This window comes from Aethalodelphis obliquidens, unplaced genomic scaffold, assembly GCF_003676395.1.
Source record: "Aethalodelphis obliquidens isolate GAN/ISIS:26980383/991018 unplaced genomic scaffold, ASM367639v1 scaffold33, whole genome shotgun sequence".
Taxonomy (NCBI): domain Eukaryota; kingdom Metazoa; phylum Chordata; class Mammalia; order Artiodactyla; family Delphinidae; genus Aethalodelphis; species Aethalodelphis obliquidens.
In genome coordinates, this window is record NW_020837977.1 from 8954308 (window position 1) to 8981055 (window position 26748).

A 26748-nucleotide genomic window follows, 5' to 3' on the forward strand; every position below is an offset into this window, starting at 1 on the left:
TAGACTCAAAGGAGGAAAACCACAATTGCTGCAAGTTCCCCCATCTACACTCTCCTATGGCATAAATGAGATTTAACATACTCAAGAATTAGCCTGATCTTAGTTGTCTTTTCATTTTCAGAAGTATTAGACCATGTCACAGACTCACCAAACATTTTCCATGTGTTTATGGAAAGAGTTACAGTGTTCCAGGGGTATGGGAGAGATCGTAAGGACTCAGAATGGCAAGTAACTGAAAAATGTCATTTCCAAAATTTCTTGGAACTTAATACTGTGATTGTTATAGTGAATCTTATTTTCCTTCCTCCCCTTCATAGACCTGTATACATTTTTAATTTGAAAATTATTAAAATTGCGTTTTGAGGACTTAACTGAACTGACCCCTAAGATAACTGGAGAGGCCTCGGGTTTCACAAAGCCAGTTTGTATATAGCTGATCTAAAAATATAATAGAAATTGGTATGGCATGTTCGGTGGAATTATTTCAGTCTTGCCTCCCTGTTCTTGATATATCAGTATTTGTATCTTACCAGACATCTGTACAGAGGTCTAGCCTTTTCTTTGGATCTGACATTCATTTATTCAACAAATATTTGTTGAACACTTGCCATACTTGTTCTAGTTGTCAGGTGCCCAGCAGGAAAAACACAGCCCCTGACTTCTCAGAGCATTAGAATCTAACAAAGAATCCAGATTGAATGTAGGCTCTGTTAGAGCAAGGATTTCTTCCTATGTTGTCTTCCACTGTATCCCAGGCACCCAGATTAGTGTAAACATTGGTTGCATGTTAAATGAGTAAATTTTGACACTAATTACAAGCGTGTTGAGTGTTATGGTGGGAAAGTGCAAGTGTCATGGAGTGTATAAACAGGAGGCCTTTCCTGCTCTGGGGGGATCACGTAGAATTAGTCCTCCAACTGATAGAGCCCTCCCTTTAGAGTGGTTTATGCAGGCTTAAACAAGCAGCACCTAGTTTCTATTCAGGCTGCCCTCCCATTATGCATGGAGGCCTGAACTGTCTTGGATTTTTCAGTATTGATTTCTTTAAATGAGAAGTTAGAGGAACTGCTTAATAATACCGTGTGTTTACAGAAATAAACGAAAAATCAGTTTAACAATGCCGATTTGTGTTTCTTGCTTCTTGCCTGCCCACCCCTTCACCCCATTTTCTTTTCTAATTTGCAGATGAAGGAGCTTCCATGCACCCTTGTGATGATACGTACTGCGGACCTTTCCCAGAATCTGAGCCGGAAGTGAAAGCTGTAGCGAACTTCCTCCGAAAACACAAGAAGCACATAAGGGCTTACCTCTCTTTTCACGCATATGCTCAGATGTTGCTGTATCCCTATTCTTACAAATACGCAACAATCCCCAATTTTAGCTGTGTGGTAAGTACTTGAAGCTGGATATGTGTGTCAGGCTTCATCCTTTTCTAATGCTAAGATGGTTCTATGTGGTAATGATAATAGCAAACACATTGTGTTTGTTCTAATTAGCATTTCATATATACATAATCTCACTTATTTTTCATAATCTATTCAGTAACAACTATTATCCACATTTTACAGATGAGGAAACTGAAACTTAAAGATGTTAAGTCATTATACTAAGAACACAGAGCTCCTAAGTGTCATAGCCAGGAGTCACCCCACATCTAGCTCCAGCATTGTTGCTTTTAACCACTGTGCACGCTGCTTCTCCAATGCAATCATTTCAAACATATTTACATTCTTACCACAGGTTATTTGGAAAATGTCAGGATGGAGGTGATTAGATTACAGCTTCGGTCACATATGCAGGGCTGTAATTAACTTTATTGAGTAAACAACTGTGCATAAATTATGGTCTGACTCATTAATTAAAAGCAAGTTTTAATTTATAAACGCTATTTGCTTAATGCTACTAAGTCTCTGGGCCTGCATCTGACAAATTAGTGCTAAGAATGAACAGCCTTTCAGGCATGAGATTACCTGAAAGTGAAAGAGCAGAGTTCCTTCCTCACCTCATCTCAGAAACCCAACAAGCTATCCACGATAGGGACTAATTCCCCAGTAAAGTGAGTCTGCTTCAGAGCCTATATCATCTGAAGGCCTATGAAGTTCAAGACCAGGCCAAACTAATACATAGTGTTAGAAGCAAGGAAGAGGGAGGGAGGAGTGATTGGGACGGCGCACAGGCGGGCTTTGGGGCTGCTGTTGATTTTCTATTCCTTGGCTGGATGCTGGTTCTGGATGACTGCATGCAACTTGTGATCATTCGTTGAACTATAAACTTAAAATCTGTATACTCTTCTGTATGTATTTTAGGCTTGAATTTAAAAGCTTTTATAAAAAAGAAGCATCCTCTCTCTCCCTATACCTCAGACTCCAAATCCTGCACCAGTTGCTTGGGGTTGCAGGAATTCCTGATCTCGATGGCCAGGACCTGGGAAGAATTTGGAACGGAGGTCGGAAGGTGGCCTGGGGGAAGGCTTGCGTTCTGTCCAAAAGAGGAACTTTGTTCTTAGCATTTCATGCAAGAATTCTGAGCAAATTCTCTCTCTTGAGAAATACTGTAAAGGTGGGAGCGATATTTGATAGTGCTATTCTTCAGCTCCTCGGTGGGTCAAATAGGCTTCTCATTCTTGGTGTTATTGATCTGGCAACCTAACCACCTTGTACCAAAATGTTTCTATACGCGAATGCTCGGCCTTTTCTAAATTGGACACAGCGTCTGTTTGTATCCTCACAACAGATTATATAGAATATGTAATATATTAAAACTACCACATGAGGGCTTCCCTGGTGGCGCAGTGGTTGAGAGTCCGCCTGCCGATGCAGGGGAAATGGGTTCGTGCCCCAGTCCGGGTAGATCCCACATGCCGCTGAGCGGCTGGGCCCGTGAGCCATGGCCGCTGAGCCTGCGCATCCGGAGCCTGTGCTCCACAACGGGAGAGGCCACAGCGGTGGGAGGCCCGCATACCGCAAAAAACAAAACAAAACAAAACAAAAAACTACCACATGAGAATATTCTCCATATTTTGAATTTATCTTCCCATCAGGAGTTATTTTCCTTGTGTCTTGGATTGGAGGATGTGGTATAAAGAGTGGATCAGTGGTTCACAACCAATGATGAATTTCCCTCCCAAGGGACACTGACAGTGTTGGAGACATTTTTTGATGGCCACAACAGGGGTGGGGGATGTTATTGGCATCTAGTGGGTAGAGGCCAAGGATGCTGTGAAACATCCTACATTGCACAGGACAGCCTTCCACAGCAAAGGATGATTTAGTCCAAACTGTCAGTGGTGACCCCATTGAGAAATCCTGTTAGCGGGTTGCAGATAAGCTAAATTGCTAAAACTAAGATTACAGTTCTCAGATAATAGATGTCTCTGAATGTTAACCAGTAGCCATTAAGTTCTGTTCAACTTGTTCAAAAACATTCCATCAATATGTAGGAGTCTGTGTTTCTGCTAAGATATTTCAGTCACTAAGTTGCTTTAAATATAAAAATATTTAAATAAAACATATACTCCTTACTTAGCTGAGGTCCAATAAGGGAGACCTGGGTCCTTCTGGATGAATGGAAAAAAGAAGGAATGGACAAAAGGAAGAATCACTTAAACTCTTTTAAATAGGTACCATCCTGGAAAATATTCTTAGAAAATTTTATGAAGCTTCTACTCTTCGAGGAAGGATCATGTCTCAACCTCTTATCAACGTGCACCTGCACGTCAGTGGCAGAAGTCCAGTGAGCCCAAAAGGCTAAAACTATGCATACATTTTGCGAAAATAGGCAGAGTGGTTATCTTTCTTTTTCCTCGGTAGATTATTTTTCTTGGGTTTAGTCATCTGAAATAATGAGGAACAAAGGTCTCCTCACCAGCAGAATGCAGTAATCTTCTAAATGTAGAAATTTCTGCCCTTGCCATGGAATATCACTGAGGCCATTGGAGAAGATGTTAAAAATCTTAGCACATTCTCCATTAAGAGACCTCATTATGGTGTTTACATTCCTTTCTTGTCGGCTCCTGCAAGGAGAATGTCGTCATCAGTGAGATCAATTAATGAATGTCTGCCAGGTTCTGGAGCCTGGTTCCTGAATAGCCACTCAGTGTGGCATTTGCTGCCAATGCAGCTTTCTGCTTCCCTGAGGTGAGTGAGGACAGCAGGCTGAAGCCAGGTCCAGCACACAGTACCACGTTGCCCGGAGTGCTTCAACTGATGGATTAAATTATTCACAGGCACCTGGAAATGGGAGAGTTGTATACTGGTTTCAACACACTTCTTTTCCTCTCACTGGTCATACGATACTTCTCTAACTCCTTGCTGGAACTAGTGCTTTTATACCATTTGGAAATGTTTTCAAGGGTAGTCCGTATCATTCTCGTTCATCTTAGAATATTCACCGTTTAGTATTTTGAAGGTGTTTATTTTTCCTGCTTTTTGGCATTGCTAGGAAGTTCCACCTCAGAATTTCTACATCTTAGCCGCACCTGGCTGAGCTCTGCCACAAGCCTGTGTAACCTTAGAAGTCACGAAGCAGTCTCAAAGTGTTTCCATTCCCACAAGGGATAAACACACAGAGCAAGAGGAGTCGTTCTTACTGAATTAAAGCGTTTCTGAACTGATCCAAATGGGTTTTAAATACCTTGAACCGGGCCGCCACTTAAAGATGTATGCACTCAAAGATCAATGAGATTAATGGGATACTGTTGCAGATCTCTGCTTATTCAACATTCATGCAAGAAACAGTGATTAAGTGTCTGTTATATACAGGCACGTTGCTAAATACTATATGTGTAGCTATGAGCAAAACTGACTTGGGCCCTGCCAAGCATTTTGTAATTTATAGAAATGGGTGTCTCTGAACTAAAGTGAAGAGAACAGAACACTAAATCAGCCTCAGAAGATGTATTTATCCCAACATAGCCACTCCTTGCTGTGTAACCCCAGCCTGACCACTGAACCTCGCTGGGCCTTCCTTTTCTCATCTGTATATGGAAATATTACTGATCACTGGCTCATTGTGAGAATTAATCAAGGGAAATAATGTGTTCTAAAACATATTGCAAAATGCAGCATGTGACAAAGAGTAGCATTATTAAATATAGCTATCCACCAATGTGCCCAGTGTTCTCCAAATTGATGACCGATAATGCTCAACGTGTCAGTGTTTCTAAAGGTTTCAATGCAATGATATAAGTGATAAGATTTCTCCATTTAACCTCACAGGAATCTGCAGCTCATAAAGCTGTGAAGGCACTTCAGTCGGTGTACGGCATACAGTATCGATACGGGCCTGCTTCCAGCACACTGTGTAAGTTTCCTATGGATGCTGTGTCAGAATCACCTCTCGAACCAATAACCTGTGTAATGACCTCCCTCAAAAAAACCCAGAAAATGTGTTCCCCCCTAAAGTGAAATTTTTGACTACCAAATTAGCCAAGGAAGATGGAGGGAGTTTATGTCTGATTAGTTTTACCCTGCTTGACAGAAATCACTGTACCAATTGAAAAAATCCTAAGCAGAGAATATTCTAAGCATGTAGTAAAGACTACAAGGTTGAATGGAGATCTTATGACAGTGCAAAGTACCAAAACGGGCTCCTTAAGCAGTTGTAACTGCTGCAAAGGTAGAAATGGGCCTTGAGAAGATAATGTAATGTTTGAGCCCTTGAAGGAGCTTCCTTTTTATCCCTTCCTTCTACCATTCTTGTTATGAAATTCTGTTTCTTACATAACACCTTCAACTGAATTTCCCCTTGAAAGGTAATTAAAATATTTCTTATTTCATATGAAATAAAGAGCAACCAGGTATATGGAAAGAACTTGGACAAAGAACCAGGAGAAATGGATCCTAGTCTTAATTCTGCCACTAGTTAGATGTAATCCTGACAAAGATATTAGTCCTGGGCTTCAGTTTCCATAACTGTTAAATGAGGAATTGGACTAGATCATTTCTCATGGCCTTTCAAACTCTAAAATTCATTGACTATATGACTTGAAAAATCTAGTGAGAAATCATATATTTCCGAATGTCTAGCGGCGTTCCGGGAGCTTGCCGTGATCGTATGGTGGTTAGCACTCTGTGAATCTCTACGCATGCATATGAAGGTATATACACACATTACATATGTATGTATACATAGTGACATCTGATTATACTTTTTAGTGAGGTAGCAAACTTCTCCTTGATTTCTGTAATTTACCCATCATTATATTCCTAACCACTCACTTTCTTCAGCCTTCAGCAGAAATGCTTGGTTTGTTAATTAACACTGTTTATCATATAAGCTTATCCTAGTAATGGTAATGTCTTAAGTATCAGAGGTCTTTTCTTAAGTTCATGATCATTGGTCTAATGCTGACCTTTTTACAACTGTTTTTTAATAGAGCCACCTTGAAAGGGGAAATGTCGTATTTTTAAAAATCACATTACCAGTTAATGCCAACAGAATATAGATTAAAAACCTAAAAACATTAAGTTTTTAAAATTTTACTCTCAGTCCACCTTTTCAGCTTGGTATCAAGGCACAGTCATAGTATTATATTTACCAAGAACAACCCGTTACCATAGAAATGAGGCTGTCATATCACTATGATGTAAGTGTTGGCAAATATTGTCTTTGACTTTGGCTACTATGACTACTATTTGCAGTTCCAGTGAATCTAACTCAGAGCGACAATGAAACCACAGCCTACCTTCTGTCTCCAAGTGAAGCAAAAGGGGGGCCTGGGAAACAGCAGTCATTTAATTGCCATCGTCACATAATTCTATCTCTAACTGGCAAGAATAGCATTAAAAAGTGGTATCTTTGAGTGGGAAATTTTTTAAATAATAAAATGGTGTTATGTCAGGCTGGATAATATATATTTCAGGGAGAAAAGTATAGAAAGAGTCTTCTATGAAAATCCATTCATTTATTAATTAATTATTAAAAGCATGTTAGGCTAAAAACTGCATACTAGGCACTTTGGGGTGAAAAGATGCCCAACAATAACATCTAATATATCCTGAGCACATTATTCAATTTTTGCAACAACCCTATGCAGTAAGTATTATGATCCCTTTTTCAAAGGGGAGACTGAGGCACAGAGAGTCACGGCAGGTGCTGGGATCAGATATAGCCCAAGCCCTAAAGCACCTGCACTTTCAACTCTGTGCTGAAAAGCTGGAGCATGTAAGGTCATAGGAGCCAGAAGGCGAGAGTTACCAGAATGGATTGTCAGCTAAGTTAAATGCTGCTGAGAGGTTGACCATGAGGTCTGAGGGGAAAGAAAAACAAAAAAAGGAGATTAGGCCTGCTGTCATTGGTGACCGTCAAGAACAAAGGTTTCACAGCCTGGTAGAGGCAAGAACCAGACTGAAAGTGGTTGAGGATACAGAAGCAACATACATAGGTTCTCTTTTGAGTTCTAAACCAAAAGGAAGAAGAAAAAGAAGATGGTATATAATAGGATCATGAGAAGGAAGTGCTACAGGAAAGCAGTGCTTGGACATTTCGGTGTCCAAAATGCAAGATGCAAGGTGGGGTTGGGGGGAGGTTTACTAAGGAAACAGGGTCCTAGAGAAGACAACAAAAAATGGGATCAAACCACACCAAGTATAAAAGACGAGCAGCATTTCTTCCTGAGCTCGAAGGAGAAAAGTCAGGATTGCAATGTAAGCAGAGGAGGTGATGGGCTAACTACCCACGATGAGTATGGAGAGATTGGTAAAGTGAGGGGCAGGACCAGAAGAGAATGAGAAAGGTTCACGTAAGCGAAGGTCTAGAAAAAGGAGCCCAGAGCACCACTGGTAATGGAGAAGCACCACAGAGATTAGCACGAATTTCCAACAAACACTTTCTCCACCTACCTTGTGAGGGAGAAGACAGAGAAACTGGACTAGGGATTGAGAATTAGCAAAACAAAAGCTGAAAAGGACTAGACAAAGGGTCTGGTGAGAAATTCAGTGGAGTAATTAACCATGCCCAGCTAGAGAGTTCAATGAAATTATAAGAAGCCCAGGGGAAGTCTGGAAACTGTAATAAGTAAAGGCAAAGAACAAGTTCATCAGGAGTGAAAAAATAGGGCGAGAAGAAGAAAAGAGGTTTTCTGGGATCAGAATTTCAATATTCTAGACCTTAGAAAAGGAGAAGAACTGAGTGAGAAGAAAAAAAGTCCACAGTGTGATTATGTTTATTGGTGAATAAAGTGAAGGTGGAGAGAAATGATATTGGAGTTGCAGCTAAGAAATTGAGGTCGTCATACTAGAAAAGCATTACTACTTAGACTAGCTCCTCAAACAACAAAGTTTCCATAACTGGCAGAGGCAAGAACCAGACTGAAGGTGGCTGGGATGATTTATGATGATAGCAGGTATGATTTGTAAGTTCCATGAGCTTGAAGCTCAGGAACTCAGCTTAAACTGCTCTTGTTGAAAGGGTATTTCATTGGAAGGATTTAGTATGGCTTAGTAAGCAAGTACTAGATATACATTTTGAAAATTATTCAGACTCTTTAGTGAAGCTGACTTTTTTTTTTTTTTTAACTTTTAGATGTGAGCTCTGGTAGCTCAGTGGATTGGGCCTACAAAAATGGAATACCCTACACATTTGCTTTTGAACTACGTGACACTGGGCATTTTGGCTTTTTACTCCCAGAGATGCTCATCAAACCCACCTGTACAGAAACCATGCTGGCTGTGAAGAATATCACAATGCACCTACTAAGGAAGTGTCCCTGAGATGCCCCAAGAGGCAAGTCAACCTCCAGAGAGAGCTGGTTCTGCACAAGAGCTGCTTGGCAGTGGGTGCAAATTGTTTTTAAAGAGAAGGGCGATTACTGAGAGGGAACTTATCTGGGGACTTGAAAAGGACCTTCTCATGCAATTCAACTCTCTGTGGCAATAAAAACATGGTGGAAAAAAAATTAGAGTATAACCTAGTTTGTTGTAAGAGAAGGCATCCATTTTCTGCCCCTTTAGAGTCTTATTTGATTAAGCAGGGAGGGGAGATTTTCTAGTTCTTTGGCCTCAAGAAATGTACAAATTGAGGATTCCACTTCAATAAATCTCATGTTCTCAATTAAGATCTAGACTACTGGGGCTTCCTTGGTGGTGCAATGGTTAAGAATCCGCCTGCCAATGCAGGGGACACGGGTTTGAGCCCTGGTCAGGGAAGATCCCACATGCCGCAGAGCAGCTAAGCCCGTGCGCCACAACTACTGAGCCTGCGCTCTAGAGCCCGCGAAGCCACCACAATGAGAAGCCCGCGCACCGCAACAAAGAGTAGCCCCCTCTGCCACACCTAGCAGCAACAAAGACCCAACACAGCCAAAAATAAATAAAATAAAAATATTTTTTAATTTTATAAAAAGATCTAGGCTACTAATGGTGTTTACTCGCTTGGTTTCCATATAAAATGAAGATTTTTGGAATGGAAAGAACTATATTTCTTAATATAATAAATATACAACTTAATAAGACCTCAGATTATTCACATCATCCCCTGGCATTAGTGCACCAAACACCTATAAAAATGTAGCATGGAAGAGCACTTCTATTTATACTTTGAGAACGCCACTTAAAAAAAAAAAAGAGGAAGAGCCACACAGTGTTAAGAGCTTTATACTTATTAACAATCTCACCAATTCCTCAAATACTATGAGGTGGATACTATTATCATCCCCGTTTTTCAGATGAAGAAACTGAGGTTGAAAAAGGTGATATAGACTCCCATTTCCAGGAATATGACAGGATGAGTAACTGGACTGCTAGAAATAACTAAAATTTCAGGACAAAACATAACTTTTTAAAGTCATCTTTAAAACATCGGACAACGAAGTAAGGAAATCCCAGGCCAGGCACTGAGTGAAGGCAGGGTCCTAGAAAGGTAAGAGATACTCTGTTATCCCAAGAGCATCTGTCACATCAGCTAAGTGCAGACTGATTTTCACAGCATTTTGGAGAATAGGCATGGGAACGAAGCCCAACACTAAGTAGTCCAAGGTGGGAAGTCTAACAGAAGGTTCTCCTCCTCCCAGAATTCTGGGATTCCAAAGTGCTAATCCTTCAGCGTCAGGGCAAACTGCAAATAAACCCCCATATTACCTCCAAAGGACCACAAGGAAAACTGACCATTTCAGATTTTGGCAAGAGTAGAGAGGGGAGAAATTGCCACTGAGAATTTGGAACCACAAGTCAGCCCTCACCCAGGTTTGTGGCACAAATTCAGATTACCTAGATGGTCTGATAAACCTCTAGCCAAGAATTTAATTCTGATTAATCCCAGGTTGGTTATACCGTCTAAGTATTTGGTAGAAGCAAATCCTCTCAGAGGATTTATCTGACCAAAACACTTCATGAACACCAGGATAAAGAGATGAGCCTAAAAAGTTCCAGAAAGAAAAAGAAACGATCACAAGGAAATGAGGACCAGAGTAGCGTGAAACTTCTCAACAGCACCACTGAAGCTTGAAGATGATGGAGAAATGCCTTTAGAGGTCTGAGGAAAAATTCTGTCCTAAAAATCAATACCCAGCAAAACAATCAATGAAATGTTAGGATAGAATATAGACATTTTCATAAAACTGAGGTCCTAGATATTTACCTTTCTCTGGAAACTCCTGAAGGATATGCTCTACCAAAATGAGGGCGTAAACTAAGAGAAAGCTGTAGAACCCCAGGAAACAGGAAATTCAACATAGAAGAAAGGAATGAAAAAAATCTCAAGATAAAGAATCTGAAAAAGAATAGATATATAACTAAATCACTTTGCTCTACACTTGAAACACAACACTAAATTAACGATACCTCAGTTTAAAAATAAATAAAATTATAATTTATCTCTCCATTAAAAAAAAACTCAAGATAATGGTGAAGGAAAAAGTCCCACTAACAGCATATGCCAGGTTTAGAGAACAACTAACTTGAAATAGGAGGAAGAAAACTAAAGACTTTAGATGAAGTTCTCCGAAATAAATATGAAACACTTAAACACACTCAAGGCAATTTACCTATATCAAAAATTTAAGGATGAGTTAGTAATAAAAGCATAGAAACCAAACAAACCAAAAAGAATAAAAATTTAAAAAGGCAATTGTTAAGTCTGGTGAAAACAATGAGTTATACAAGAGAAGAAATATAGCCTACTATGTGACTTACCTATAAATAATATGTATATAGTTAAAATGTCAGCCCTAAATACTGATTTAACCAAAAACTGTGATGTACATATGAGAAGGATAGAAAGAAGTAAATGTATGTGAGAGGAGGGGGGTATAGAGTTATATCCTCATCTGCCATAATAAGTCAATAAACATCTAAAACCAAAAAAAAAAAAAAAAAGCAGTATCTGTATGTTATTTCAAAATAAGAAAGTAAGTACTAGAAGACCTAATTTTAATGATTAAGAATTACTGGCTAATGAGAGGGACCCGGGAGTGAGGAAGGATGGAGCAGGGGACTGCTGCTTTTAATATAAGCGGAGTCATATTATTTGACTGTTTTTTAATTATGAAAAATATCATGGAGTATATTCCTTTTAAAAAACTCCCAACTACTCGCCACCACCACCCAATCTTTTTGATGTTTATAAAATGTACATTGTTTCAATTAAAAAATCAAAATTAAATTTAAAAGATTAAATAAGATTATCTGTGGAATGCATAGCATAGAACCTATAGTAGACAACCAGGAAATATTAGTTTTGTCTGTGTTTTACAAATCTAATTTATCTTATAGTCCCAGTTATGTATTTGCAGGAATGGATCTCATGGAAGTTTGAGGCTTAGTCCTGCTAAGGGATACTACACCTGGGAATTTAAACTTCAATTCATCCCATCAGGCAGTAAATGCTCAAAAATGATCTGGCTTTGGGGGTTGTTTTATACTACTTATTTCTACCCACAGAACAGGCGAAGGCCAAAGTGTCCAGAAACAACCAGGAGGGCCAGAGACTTATGAAGACCACCAAGAATGGGAAGAGGCTGCTTCTCAAAGGACCTGGCAAAGATGCACACAATCAGCTAGAGTCATCTGGCGGCCTTCATGGACCCCTGAGGAAACTTTTCCCTTGACTGGGAGTGTGCTGTGTGGCCCCTGCTCTGTTAGCTGTCTGTGTCCAGATCCTTTGCTCCTGTCTATTGATGCCTTTCCAAACTTCATCACTCCTGTAGCAATCAAACAGAGTCAGCTCTTGAATATTCAGGGAGAAAAAAAGAATTTACAGATAATCCCCAAAATTCATTTTTCATTGTATTTTAAATTTCTACCTATTCTATACCCTCTGCAATAAGATCTGTTAGCAAGTTAATATCAAGAACGTAAATTTTATTATTTATCCCTGCCCTTCACATAGCATAGGTGCTAAAGGTAATTTTTCAAGTGAAAACAAGGGCAACAGAAAATATAGACTCTGAATGATCCACAAACTAGATGGGTATATATTTTATTATCCACAGAGATTCAAGATGAAATTTTGCCTTGATGAACCTCATGTAAATTCTTTTCAGTGCTTATTCTCACATTTCAGTAACACTATATTTTACAGCTCGAGTTCTATAAGTGGGTATTTTAATATTTATAGGCTATTTTCATTCTTAATCTCTTTAAGCTACAAAACATACTGTTGGGTGATTTATGTTCAAGGCACTCTACTAGGTGCTGTGTATGAGGAGGTGCTGGAGACAAAATGTGTTAGATTTATGTCTATACTTGCTTAGGAATGTAAAAGTTAACTTCAAACTAAAAACGGCACCTGCATTTTTAAAAATAGTTTGACGAGATACATCCCTCATCCCTCACTTTTATTAACAGTAATTTTGTAAATTCTGGCTCTGCTGAGTTGTAGCTCTCAGCTTGGCTTTAGTGAGTGTTTTCATTTCCAAGTTCTGCCGAAACAGAGCATCACAAATTGGGTGGCTTAAAATGACAGAAATCTGTTGTCTCACAGTTCTAAGAGGATAGCAGTCCCAAATCAAGGTGTCAGCAGGGCCATGCTCCCTCTGAAACCTGAAGGAGAATCCTTCCTTGCCTCTTCTTAGTTTCTGGTTGGTTGCCAGAAATCATCAGTGTTCCTTGGTTTACAGCTACTTAACTTCAAACTCGGCCTTCCTCTCACATGGCCTTCTCCCTGTATGTGTCTGTGTCGTCACATGGTGGTCTTCTTATAAGGCCACCAGTCATATTGGATTGGGGACCCACCCTACTTCAGTATGACCTCAACTGGTTCCATCTGCAGTGACCCTAGTTCCATTAATAAGGTTGCATTCCGAAGTACTGGGGGAGTTAGAACTTCAACATATCTTTTGGGGGGGGGGAGGCAAAACTCACCCCAGAACAGTGAATAAATATCCTGAGATACTGTTGTTAATGAGTCTGTTTACAGAGCCAAAAAGTGGTGAATCTTGGGAGTTCCCTGGTGGCCTAGTGGTTAGGATTCCGGGCTTTCACTGCTGCGGCCCAGGTTCAATCCCTGGTAAGGGAACTGGGTGATGCAGCCAAAGAATTAAAAAAAAAAAAAAAAAAAAAAAAAAGTGGTGAATCTTGCTTGAGTTTAATCTTTTGTTCTCAAGGCTGTCAGGGAATAGATGCAAATAAAACATATTTTTTAAGTTCTAACGCTCCCAATGAGATTGTTTTTAATAGACTATTAATGGAAATAGAATGATCTACTATTTATAGTTTACTTTTTTAAATACTAAAATTATAATTCAAATGATGATTTACTTTTCTTAACATGGGAAATTTGTTCATTTTAGGTAGGGTTGTATATCACCTTAGTTCCCGATAATGATTTAGGGCTGCTGCATCATAAAATGTATTTACAACTAAGTTATACTAGATCAAATCTAATTGATTAAATCAGAATTCTGTGCAACGTTAATTAAAGTATGCTGTAGATTAAGCAAAGTAATTACCTGAGCGACTGCATTTAATGGAATATTTTTATGAATCAGAATCCTGCATAATAAACCTGAAAACAGCTACACTGAATACCTAAAATATTTCACAAAACAAACTGCAATGAGAACTGCTAAGACATTTGAACAATGCACATGAAAATAAAGGCAACTTGAAGTTCTTCTAAAGCAGACTCTTAGTTCTTCATTTCCAATGTGCCACCAATCCCCCCACCATGTTTTTGCAGTTATGACTTATAGGACTACCTCCTCTTTCCCCAGTGGATGCCCTATGGGAGTTTCTGCCCTGGGCATCCATGCTTGTTCTAACAGCCCAGGCTTGGGGAGAGAAGCATATCAAATAACTCAAGATGTTATAGCGTATAAACTCTGGAGTACTATTCACCTTATAATTTATGAGTTCACCTAAGAGGATAGCTTCCCACAAAACACTGAAACAGTGTTCTAAGTTTTAAACTGACCCAAGAGTAAATGCTTCTCCAGTTGGCAAGAATTAAAAGGTAACAGGAACACCCAGCCCCTCCATGAAAATGAGCCAGCAATTCAGTGTACATGCTCTGGAGGAAATAATTTGAAACAACCAAATGACTGGTGTTAGGTTCAGTTACTGAATTTCTATTACAGCTATACTTCTGGCAGAAGTACAGATCCCTGCTATCCTAGGTAGAATTCTTCAGTAATTTAAAGATGTATTCAATATTGTAAGGGAGGCTATCTGATATCTGCTCAGCAGAAATTGTGTTGCTGGCTGTATTCAGATTCAACTGTCTATCTAAAGTAATATTGGTCTGAAATCTTGTGTAAGGTTTTCATTTGGTAGAGCAGCAGACACGAATAGACACTTTAATGGCTTTGTGCCAGGGTCAACAGAATTTCATAAAAGAATGAATATTTGAAGTAAGTGTCACTGTACCTGGCACCAACTATCATGGGAGATACCTGAGGATCCCAAAGAGGTAGCACTGAGCTAACCAGGAATGTCCAAGAATCAATCAATTTTTTGTGACAATAATAGTAACTCTGAATTACTGTTAATTAAAGAAATAATTCTGTACTGGGAACTTGAAATCAAATTAATTTTTTTTAGACTCATGAATACTAGCCTTTAGTTTTCCTTTAAAATGCTTGGGGGTCTGTTCCTTTTATCATCTTTAGCTAAGCTGCTTTTACATAGACGACTTTGAGTCACAGTCAACATTTCAACCACAGATCGTATAGCAATCTGCATATTTTTTTTAACCAATTAAGTATTCCAAGTATTTTTTAAGTATCACTACTAAAAGTGTTTCTCTTATGCCTAGATCCATTCCCCTTCTTTTAAGGGCAAAAGAGAACTCTAGATTCGCCTGTCTTAATCTCATTTCTCTGCCTCCCTCCAGGGTGAGTTCTTCCTTGGTAGACCAGTTCTTGTGTTCTTAAGCTTTTGTGATGGGGAATTGGGAAGAAAGGACAGGAAAGCAGAAGCGGAGCAGAAGCCTCCTTAGACAAATGGGGACTTTCCCAGGGACTTTGAAGGCAGGAGGTACAGGGCAGCTGCACTTTGTAGGATGATGGATAGAAGAGTAAAGAAGGAATTTTAAGAATCATTGCTGAAGATTATATATGGCTTTTGGGGTATTCAAAAAGACTTTGAGGGCTTCCCTGGTGGCACAGTGGTTGGGAGCCCGCCTGCCAATGCAGGGGACACGGGTTCGTGCCCCGGTCCGGGAAGATCCCACATGCCGCGGAGCGGCTGGGCCCGTGAGCCATGGCTGCTGAGCCTGCGCGTCCGGAGCCTGTGCTCCGCAACGGGAGAGGCCACAGCAGTGAGAGGCCCGCGTACCGCCAAAAAAAAAAAAAAAAAAGATTTTGAAATTACTGGGCCATATTCATTTGAATATATGAATATACATTATTTGAGAATGAAACATTTGGATCCTAGTTTTATAAACATTAAACCGTACTGGCTGTTTATTATAATTTTTGTGTGGCTAGCACCTTAGAATGCCCTTGCCACGTCCAGGGAATATGAAGTCTTAAGAATCCTGTCTTCCCAAGATGGAGCCCAGAAATAAGCCCGATATCATTTACAGAATACAAGCATGTGACTTAGGCTGCCCTAATAATAATTCAGTTACATAAGATAAGCTCTCGAGATCTGTTTACCACATCATGGCTACAGTTAACAATACTGGATTATACACTTAAAAATGTGTTCAGGGTAGATCTCATATGTTCATAACAATATTTTTTTAAAAATCCATATAGGAAATTTTTTTAAAATAAAAAGCAGAAGTGAGCAACTTGCGGAAGGAGGTACTACACAGAATCCATACGGTGGCAAAAACAGCAGCCAACCAGACGAAACTAAGATACACTCACCCCTATGTTCATAGCAGCACTATTCACAAGAGCCAAGACACGGAAACAGCCTAAGTGTCCATCGACAGAGGAATGGATAAAGAAGATGTGGTATATATATATGCAATGGAATATTACTCAGCTGTAAAAAAGAATGAGATAATGCCATTTGCAGCAACATGGATGGACCTAGAGATTGTCATACCGAGTGAAGTAAGTCAGACAAAGACGAATATCATATGATATCACTCATATGTGGAATCTAAAATGTAACACAAATGAACTTATCTATGAATCAGAAACACACTCACAGACATAGAAAACAGACTTGTGGTTGCCATGGGGGAGGGAGGGTGGGGGAGGGATGGATTGGGAGTTTGGGCTTAGCAGGTGCAAACTATTATATATACAATGGATAAAAAACAAGGTCCTACTTACAGCCCAGGGAACTATATTCAATATCCTGTAATAAACCATAATGGAAAAGAATACGAAAAAGAGCATATATATATATAGGGACTTCCCTGGTGGCACAGTGGTTAAGAATCCGCCTGCCAATGCAGGGGACATGAGTTTGAGCCCCGGTCTTGGAAGATCCACGTGCCGCGGAGCCACTAAGCCCATGGGCCACAACTACTGAGCCTGCTCTCCAGAGCCCACGTGTCACAATTACTGAAGCCTGCTCACCTAGAGCCCGTACTCCACAATAAAGAGAAGCCACTGCAACGAAGAGTAGCCCCTGCTCGCCGCAACTAAAGAAGGCGCACACACAGCCACAAAGACCCAATGCCACCAAAATAAATAAATAAATAAACTTATGTTTAAAAAGTTTAGGTGGAAAATGTGTGGGATTATTAAAATTTTAAAAAAGAACATGTATATATAACTGAATCACTCTGCTGTACAGCAGAAATTAACACATTGTAAGTCAATTATACTTCAATAAATTAAAAAAAAAAAGGAGCCAAACTCATGCTGCAGAAACAGCAGTGAGGGGCAGGGGTAACAGCAGTGAAGGCTGTGGTTAAGCTCTGCAGGCCTGTTCTGCAGCCTGTAGTTGGACGTCATCTCCAGCCTCTTAGCTTCGAGCTGGTTCTCCTGTAAATATTTACATAATAAACTCCTTTCCTATTTAATCAGCCAGCACCAATTTCTGATGCCACACAAAATGTTTTGTGAAAACTCTTTTTGGGGTTACCTATGAGAAGAATGGCTCCGTTTTCCGAAGTTACTCTGCTTTTATATTTAGCCCAGGCATTATTTGCCACATAATGTTACTTGTAGATTTTGATCAGTGGATTTTAGTTCAAAGTTAGACTGTGTTTCCAAAATATTAATGAAAATGCCACGAGTAAACCATGGAATAAGTTGTCTTCAAAATTCCCAATGTAATGGCTCTCATAAAGAGAGGGTCCAATGAGACAAGATGTTTGGCTTTATATTTAGAAAAGAGTAAAGATTCTGATTAGCAGTCCAGGGTCTCTAAGTCATACTCCAGAGGAGTCCTCCTTTAATTTTTACCTGTACGATAGGGATAACAAGACCAGTATCACAGGTATATTGTGAAGGACCTGAGCCGCACATCATTCATACCAAGAAACATTCTCTAAATTTTACAAATATGTAAGAATATAAGCTAGGAGATGCAGGTAAATTTTTACTAGGCCAAGGGGCAAAGGAGAGGGGAGGGGTGGTGGATACTAATCTAATCAAATCTTGCAGAGATCTTCTTTGATTATGGGTAAATCATCATTAGAATTCCACCGTGATCTACTTTTATCACAATCAAGATACTGGACACCTTGTTTAACGAAAGGAAATTCTTTTTTTCTATAGCACACTGTTGACAAAATAAGTCAACTTAGAAGAAAAATATTCCAGTAACTATCTCATCTAAAAGGAGGAGGAAATTATTTAAGTATAGGCTTTGATGGGAAGAAATCTCCCTATTTGGTACTCCTGGGGTAATAAAGATTTTATTCTTGAAAGCCTAAACTAACAAGACTAAAATAGTTACTGGATACATTTACCATTCTGCATATATGACAAATAAGCAATGTGCCAGAGCAAATCCATGTCCAAAGGAATTGGTGTGTTTAACCCAAAGGTTTATTGAGCAACTACTCTGTGCCTCCTGACAAGGTGATTCACAAGCAAAATCATAAAGAAGGTACAAAGTTGTCATCAATGCCTTCTCTCTTGGCAACTTCTCTGTCTCCTCTGGATACCCAGCTCCCTCTGCTGCCTCCCACTGCTCAGGAAATCCCACTATCACCATCACTATCCCCAGCTGAAGCACCCATCTCTGGCCTGCCTTTCCAGTTAGGTCTCAACCTCTAGATTTCTCTCCACTCCTTTTCCTAACAAGACTGACCTCTCTGGTGTGTCCTGGAAGGAAGTGCTCTTATCTGTCTTTCGGACGGTTATTAGCTCCAGCTACCATGACAAAATACCACAGACTGGGGCTTCCCTGGTGGCACAGTGGTTGAGAGCCTGCCTGCCGATGTAAGGGACACGGGTTCGTGCCCCGGTCCAGGAAGATCCCACATACCATGAAGCAGCTGGGCCCATGAGCCATGGCCACTGAGCCTGCACGTCCGGAGCCTGTGCTCCGCAACGGGAGAGGCCACAATAGTGAGAGGCCCGCGTACCACCAAAACAAAAACAAAAACAAAACCACAGACTGGGTGACTTAAAATTCATTTTCTCACAGATCTGGAGGCTGGAAACCCAAGATCAAGGTTCCTGGCTTGCGAACAGCTACCTTGCCTTTCTTTGGTGCATGGTATGGCGTGGGGGAGAGAGACAGAGAGAGCAAGCTCTCTGGTGTCACTTTTCATAAGGACACAAATCCTATTGGATCAGGGCCACACTCTTGTGAACTTATTTAACCTTAATTGCTTCCTCAGGGGCTCCATCTCCAAATACGTCCACAGTGGGGGTTAGGGCTTCAACATGAATTTGTAGGGAGTGGAGACATACAAATATTCGTCCATAACAGACAGGAAACGGTTAACTCAAACACAACACATGATGAAAGGATTTCAACCCTCTGCACAGAATGCACCTTCTGGCAGGGAATAATTGCTTAATAACCATGGGAAAGAATTTCTAACAATTCAGGAGGGTAAGTACAGCCTGCACTTACCACATGCTTCCTGTGTCTACCCGACTCCACTGGGCGCAAAGCACACTCTCATCCGGTTTGCAGTTGTTTTACTGTTCCTGCTTCTTCAGCGTGGGTCATGAATATGCAGTAAACCCCTCCACTGGTGGCAGGGCATGTGGTCACACACTGCATCCCCAGACCTTCAGGCCACGGGCCATTTCTGGTCCTGAACCATGCCAGGGTTTCAAGTCCGCAAATAAAAAGGAGGACACCCTCTCCCCTGGTCTGGAAGTACACCATACAGCCATGCCTGGATTGTATTCCAAATTTTCTAAATCATTTATGCTTGTGCATGCACAGCAAGACACACAAACTTCCATATTCTTGACCTCTAAGTTTTTCCTTCTATATTTACCTGCCTTTGGGGGAATTAAATTACATTATATTACCGTGTAGTAGATACAGATGGTATTTAGAAATCTTAAAGGTGGGAGAGGGTACCCCGCTGGCGGCCTCAGCCCAGATCTCTCGGCGCTGCAACCCTGCACCTCTCCCGCCCTTGTCTCAGTCTCTGCGGCCCCAAGCACGGCGGAGGCAGCAGAGCTGTGGGCCACTGTATCTGGAGCAGAAAAATTATTATGCCTGTGTTCCCTTGGTACTCATTAGAAATTGGACAGTGACATCTTCTGGGATTTAGGCTGCTATGTGCAGACTGGTGCCTAAAATGGAAGTAGATATTAATGGAGAGTCCAGAAGTCCCCGACCAGCCTGCCCTTGCCCGTGGCTGAGGTGAGCTCCCGGGAAAGGCAGAGGCGGAGAAGCCCCGCTGTTCCACCTCTCAGTGCTCGCCGATGCGCTGGACTGTGTCAAGCTACCAGATTCTCTACGTGGACTCTATCTGACTGACTCCACGACTGGTGAGGAACTCCCGAAGTTAGCCCAGAAGTGCACCGGCGGTAAAGAGAGTAAGGGAGAAGCCGTGCCTTCCTTGCGCTCGGAACAGCTGGATGCAGGACTTGCGTATTCCTCTCATTTGTATAAAACCAGAAGTAGGTACTACCTGCAGTAGGAGATTCCAAATGTCAATGGCAGGAGGCAAAGGCGGATGCCCAGCCCAGGAGACAAGTGCACTAAATCTTTACCTTATGAACCTTAAAAAGGCCCTCCATGGGCCTCTGCCTCTTTGTCTTCTTAAAGGTAAGAAAGCTCACTCCAAATCTCTGGACTATCTCAATCTAGATAAAATGAACATCAAGGAGCCACCGACACAGAAGCGCTACAGTACCAGCTTCAACACTTAACCCTCAGAGGGGACCGTGTGTTTGCTAGGAATAATACGTGAGTGACTTGCAGAGAGTGTAAACCAGTTTAGGTCAGACTACGCTTGGCTTGAAAATTCCACTGTTGTACTCTGTACAGGACTGTTTACATTATAGATGGTTAAATCAACTAAGTGTTCCTGGAACATAAAAATTGGATCAAATTTTGAATACAGGAATGAAATCACAGGTACTTGAGGCAAAATCATTCTAGAGCACGCAACTGCAAGGAAAACAGAATGTTGACCATTCGTTTGCATAGCTTTTTAGCTAGGAAAAAAAGGCTTTGGTACAGTAATATCATCTTTAAAACTCTACTACTCAAATTGGGAATCTTATCTGCTTGGTTGTTTCTGACTTGGTATGATTCATTAGAAATTTATATCTTAAGTACTCAAGTACTTCTTTAATCTCTGTATTTTACTATAAAATATATGTAGTGATTTGTTTTATGAAATTTAGAACTCGAACATTGCTAAATCGGACTTTTTATTTTTAAATGTTGAGTTTAAATATTTTATAACTGGTTTTGCACTGAAAAAATTAACCTTTCAAACTGACGAGAGAACAATCTTTCTTCACTTGCCTCAGTAATATTATTGAGCAATGAATTTTTTGTTTCTGCATGAAAAGTTATTGATCTCTGTAAATTATTTCTTTATAGCACTATTAAAGTGTGTCTTCATAAAATTAAATTGGGGATACAAAATATTTATTTTACAACGGGTGGGGGGAAACTTTACCGGAAAATTTCCAACATGAAGATTTCATAAGTTGAAAAAGTTTCCTTAGTGCTTATTTTCTAATTTAAAATTCATCTGGAACTTTAAAATGGAAAGGATTCTTTAAATTGTGGATTATAGGCATAACACTGTTTGCATCTGAATGTTCTGTAAGTGAATGGAACTCTAATAGAGGAATTCATGATTTCTACTCTCAAATGCTTAAACTAAGTATGAAGTGATACCATTCAGCATGGCATCGGGTCATTTCAGTTTTACTTCTGTGCAGCACAGGCACTCACTGAAATTCCAGTTTCTAGGATTAGTGCAGGAGCCTAAAGCGCCTCTACAGTTTTAATGAGTTAATCCTGGATTACTTAACAATTTATGTCAATTGCACTGGTTTAACTTGTTGCTAAAGGAATAATGCCCTGGCTTTAGTAACAACTGCAGCTCAACTATTCCTGAATATATTTTGGGAAAAAAAAAGTATGTAATTTACCTTTTGTAAAAGTTTCTATTTTTTTCTTTTTTGACTCTTGAAGGTGCAATTTATTACTGAATTGGCATTTCTGGCAGCATAGACCTCCTTTTCTTCTTTTATAAATTTATTTTTGGCTGTGTTGGGTCTTAGTTGCTGCGCGTGGGCTTTCTCCAGTTGCCACGAGCGAGGGCTCCTCTTCGTTGCGGTGTGCGGGCTTCTCTTGTTGCGGAGTACTGGCTCTAGGCACGCAGGCTTTAGTAGTTGTGGCACACTGGCTCAGTATTTGTGGCTCATGGGCTCTAGAGTGCAGGCTCAGCAGTTGTGGTACACGGCTTAGCTGCTCCGCGGCCTGTGGTATCTTCCCGGACCAGGGCTCGAACCCGTGTCCCCTGCATTGGCAGAGGGGTTCTTAACCACTGTGCCACCAGGGAAGCCCAGCATAGACTTCCTTGTTTTAAATTTTATTTTGGGGGCTGTGAATTTCTAAGGTTGCTAAGATTTCTTAGCAATCTCGCTTATAAAATAAGAACACCTTTTAATTAAATGAGTGGGTCATTCCTGGTGCAGTTGTGACTTTTCTTTGGCAAGAATGAATGTCAAATTCTAGAGCAGAATAACTATTAGAAAACCCTAGGAACTCTTAATCAACGTTTATTATACTTTCGCTGAGGCAAATCATGTGAAAGAGCCTTGGGGAAGTTGGCCCATATCTTACTGAGTTGATCAGATTTCTTGGTGGGCTGGAAATTTTCAGCTGTTGTACATTTTAAAGTAAATTGCACCATTGTAACGTTGTATTGACGAATGATCACTAAGATTAACTGTATCTATACAGTCATTAGTTTGACAAGAAATAGAATCCTGTCAGATGCCAAAGGGCTGGGATTTTTACATTTAATGATTAAGCACCATTATTTATTGACAATTTTCCCTGTGGAACTGTATTATTTCTAACTATGAAATAAAAGGGTGATGTAAACACACAACACACACACAAAAAGAAATCTGAAGGTTGCTTTGCTTGTACCTCAGAAACACAAAAGGAACCAAGATGATTAACATTACTTTTTTTTTTCTGTCCTATTCTCACATAGGAATCTGAGCAAGTGCTATCTCAGCAGTTACCTAACCATAACAACTATTCTTAAACATGAAAAAAAAAAAAAGTCCTCCAGAAATTTTATTTACCAAATATCTATGCACTTACAAAGAATCTCAACAATGAATTTTGTGATAATACTTGAAAAGTGGTTTTAGTTTTATAAAGTACATTATACTTTCTAGTAATTTGGCAATATCTCTGGGAATTTAGATAGTAATATCAGAATGCTACCTACACAAGAAGCCTAGTTCAATAATTACTTGGTGATTAATTGCATTACAATTATTTCTAAAAGTGAGACAGAATATTCAAGTGATTTGAGTATGGTTTCTTGTCCAATTAATGGGCAAAGCTGAGAAATAAGGTAAGTCCTCAGGTTTTATTTTTTTTTTTTAAACTTACAGGGGGCTTCCCTGGTGGTGCAGTGGTTGAGAGTCCTGCCGATGCCGGGGACATGGGTTCATGCCCCGGTCCGGGAAGATCCCACATGACACGGAGCGGCTAGGCCCGTGAGCCATGGCCACTGAGCCTGCGCGTCCGGAGCCTGTGCTCCGCGACGGGAGAGGCCACAACAGTGAGAGGCCCGCGTACCACAAAAAAAAAAAAAAATTAAAAAACTAAAATAAAATTAAAAACTTACAGAAATTTCTAAACACACAAAGGTACTATAACATAATAAACTTCATGCTCCCATCACCCAGTTTCAACAATTATCACCATTTTATTTTGCCAAACATTTCGTCTTTCCTTCTCTGACCTTTTTCTTGTTGCAGTATTTTAAAGCAAATCCTAGATGTATTTCACCCATAAATATTTCGGTATATATCTCTAATACATATTTTTATATTTATGTTTATCTTTGTATTTTACATGTGTTTGTAGATCAACAGTTTCCAAAAAAGTGGCCAAAGGACTTAGACACCTAACAAAATATGCTAGTACCCTACTTTCATTTTTTTCCTCTATGTATTTCTCTCCCTCAAAAGAGGAAATCCAAATCAATTTTAATAGGTCAATAAACAGAAAAGTAAAAAAACAAAACCCAGTAATCTTGATGGCAGAAATTTTAAATGTCAGCTTTAAGGTTACTTTAAAACATTTTCAGTATGTTCCATTTCCATGAAAAGTACAAGCAAATCCCACTATTTTCCTCCAAGAAATCAGGTCCCTGGAAAAAGTCATAGTATGGAAATTCCATTCTGGGTACTCCAAAACTCCTGAGGTTGTATAAAGGCTGTGTATATATAATTTGCTATGGAAATTGTGGTGGCATGTAATAAATTATTCCTGGGTGTCTCACCTTGTTAAATATTTATTTGGTATATAATTTCACAAAGGTTCTCTGATATTACTATTTTATGGGTTTATCAAATTTTTAATTTATTCTAATTCTAATATGGAATTTTAATATCACACTCATTAAAAGGCAATCCATTCACTACAGAGGCAAATAACTGACCTGTAGACTAGCCATAAAGCCTGGCAATAGAGGCAACCATATATAATAAATGGTTTACTGATATTACATGACAATACATTATGTTTGATTGTTGTCCCTCATTAATGATGCATAGTTTAGTGTGCTGGGCAGAATGGCAACAGACGGGATACATTAACACTGCATTTCTAGCAATCCTTGTACATACATCTGTAATGCATTGCCTCCAATCATTAGTCTCAAATGATAACTGGAATCAACAGAATCAGCAACTCCTGGGAATGTTAAAAATGCAAATTTTCGGAACCTCACCTCAGACCTACTGAATCAGAAACTTGGGCTCAATTGCCTGTTTTAACGAGCTGTGCAGGTGATTTTGATGCAAGCTAAGGTTTGAGAACCACAGGCTCAAATTATTTGTGCCTGATTTTTACTGAACAAAAAAACAAACCCAAACCCCTGCCCTTTCAGCATACCCCAAGCATAGTGTTGCCAGATTTAGCAAATAAAAATATAGGACACCCGTTAAATTTAAATTTCAGATAAAAAAGTATATTTTTAGTATAATCATGTCCTTGCAGTTATGTCCCATGTATATATCCCACTTATGCAAGGGATATATAAGTATCTCCATGCATACTTATACTAAAAAATTATTTGTTGCTTATCTGATATTCAAATTGAACTTTTCATCCTGTGTCTTGAGCTTTTCTGGCATCCATACCCAAGGGTGTTCTGATCTAGCCAGCGTTTGGCATACTCCACAGGGCTATGTCATCCAATCCAGCTTTAGAAATCATCACCCCTACCAGCCTCTCACCACTCTGGGGTCACATTCTGGTTGCTCTCCGAGTGACCTTCCCTCACCTGTCAAGAGCATGCACACTGACTGGTGTATGTTTAACATGGTCGAACAGGACAGAGTCACCTATATTTATACTTGTAGGTGGAGATATTGGGTGTCAGCTGAAGACAAAAGCTAAAGAAATGTGTACCAAATTTCACCTAGCTAATTTAACTTATGAAAACAATTTTTTGTAGTTGTTCAAAGAGCTTTACATTTCATGCAAGGTTCTGGATTTCAATAAGAAATAATTAACTGTGGATAAAAATGTTTTTATATTTCTTAGCAGAGCTGCAGGCTGATGGTGGGTCCTTGCCTACAACTGTCCCTATAGAAGTCAGACAACTAAAACCAAGTAACTCTGAAATATAAATCCTTCCTGAATTCATTTTACATAGTCTTTTTTTTTTCATTTTTCAACTGTTACCCTGTTTTCTTTTTAAATTTACATGAAATGCGTAAATTTTAAATACACGGTTCAATACGTTTAGACAAACATGTACCCCTGCCTCGTTGAGAGAGAACATTTACTTCACTCTAGAAAAAATCCTCAAGCCCCACCCCCCAGCTCCAGAGGAAACCACTCTTCTGATTTTTATCACCATACATTAGTTGTGTGTGTTCCAGAACTTTCATGGGATTGGAATTGCTTTCACTTTCACGTATTCAAAACATTTGGCTGTATGGCAGGGAACTTATAATGTATTTTTATTTCTTTCTTGCCTCTGAAATGACCTGTAAAGCTCTAAAGTTAGGACCTCGTGCCCCCATCCTCAAGAGGCAGGAAGGGGGCTGGACGTTTTTCTGGTCTGAGGGGAATGACTAGAGGAAGGAACGGAAAAAGGTCAGCGTTCCCCGATGGCGTCCTGAGATGGATCCCCAGTGCAAGAAGCACTTGGGTCAGGGGACCGTGAGGGGGATCAAGAGAACACCTAGGAGCTGTGCCAGATGGAGACCTCCAGCACCCCAGTGGGCTCCGCAAGGCAGCCACGCCATTGCGTTTACGGCAATACCTATCACTAAGCCTCTAGTCCTATAGTGGCTGCCTGTGTGTTCCAAGATGTCTGTAATGAAGACGAGTCTCTGTAGCATCCTAGGACTCTTCTAGTGGGAAAGAGCTCCTGTATCTGTACTTTGGGGGCAAAGCAGACAATAATGGTACACCCTAAATTAAGGACAGAGGAATGTAGATACCCCTGCTCCAGCTAATGTAAGTTAAACATACAATTTTAGTGCTTTTCAAAGTACCCACTGGAGTAGTACCTATTATTTTAAAAGTCTACTACTCAGAGCGTAAAATTTTAAATGCCAGCAGTATGTAATCTAATATTATCCTCTAGGGAAAACATATTTGTACGATGTTCACTTTTGCTCACTTTCCTGGAGGATCCAGGGACAAAAAATATATATAAATCCAAACAGACTTGTTACTGGCATGGTTAATTTATACAGTACATACAAATGTTATATTTGAGACAAATTTAGAAAAATACAAAGAATAA

General features: G+C 39.8%; 1 protein-coding gene and 1 pseudogene across 2 annotated transcripts in view; both read left to right on the plus strand.

Moving 5' to 3' along the window:
• The window catches only part of CPA6 (carboxypeptidase A6), a 267852-nt gene extending 253823 nt beyond the window's left edge, over nucleotides 1-14029 (plus strand). Inside the window, exons 9-11 of one of the 2 annotated variants that reach the window (XM_027127949.1) lie at nucleotides 1186-1388; nucleotides 5217-5301; nucleotides 11877-14029. In XM_027127949.1, coding sequence (XP_026983750.1) covers nucleotides 1186-1388; nucleotides 5217-5301; nucleotides 11877-11878 — 290 coding nt within the window. In that variant the 3' untranslated portion in view covers nucleotides 11879-14029. Of the gene's footprint in view, nucleotides 1-1185; nucleotides 1389-5216; nucleotides 5302-8523; nucleotides 9055-11876 lie in introns of those variants that run through there. The other variant, XM_027127948.1, reaches the window with a different exon arrangement.
• Nucleotides 14030-20061: 6032 nt separating this feature from the next.
• LOC113631420 (UNC119-binding protein C5orf30 homolog) lies at nucleotides 20062-20679 on the plus strand (annotated as a pseudogene).
• The last annotated feature ends 6069 nt before the right edge of the window (nucleotides 20680-26748 follow it).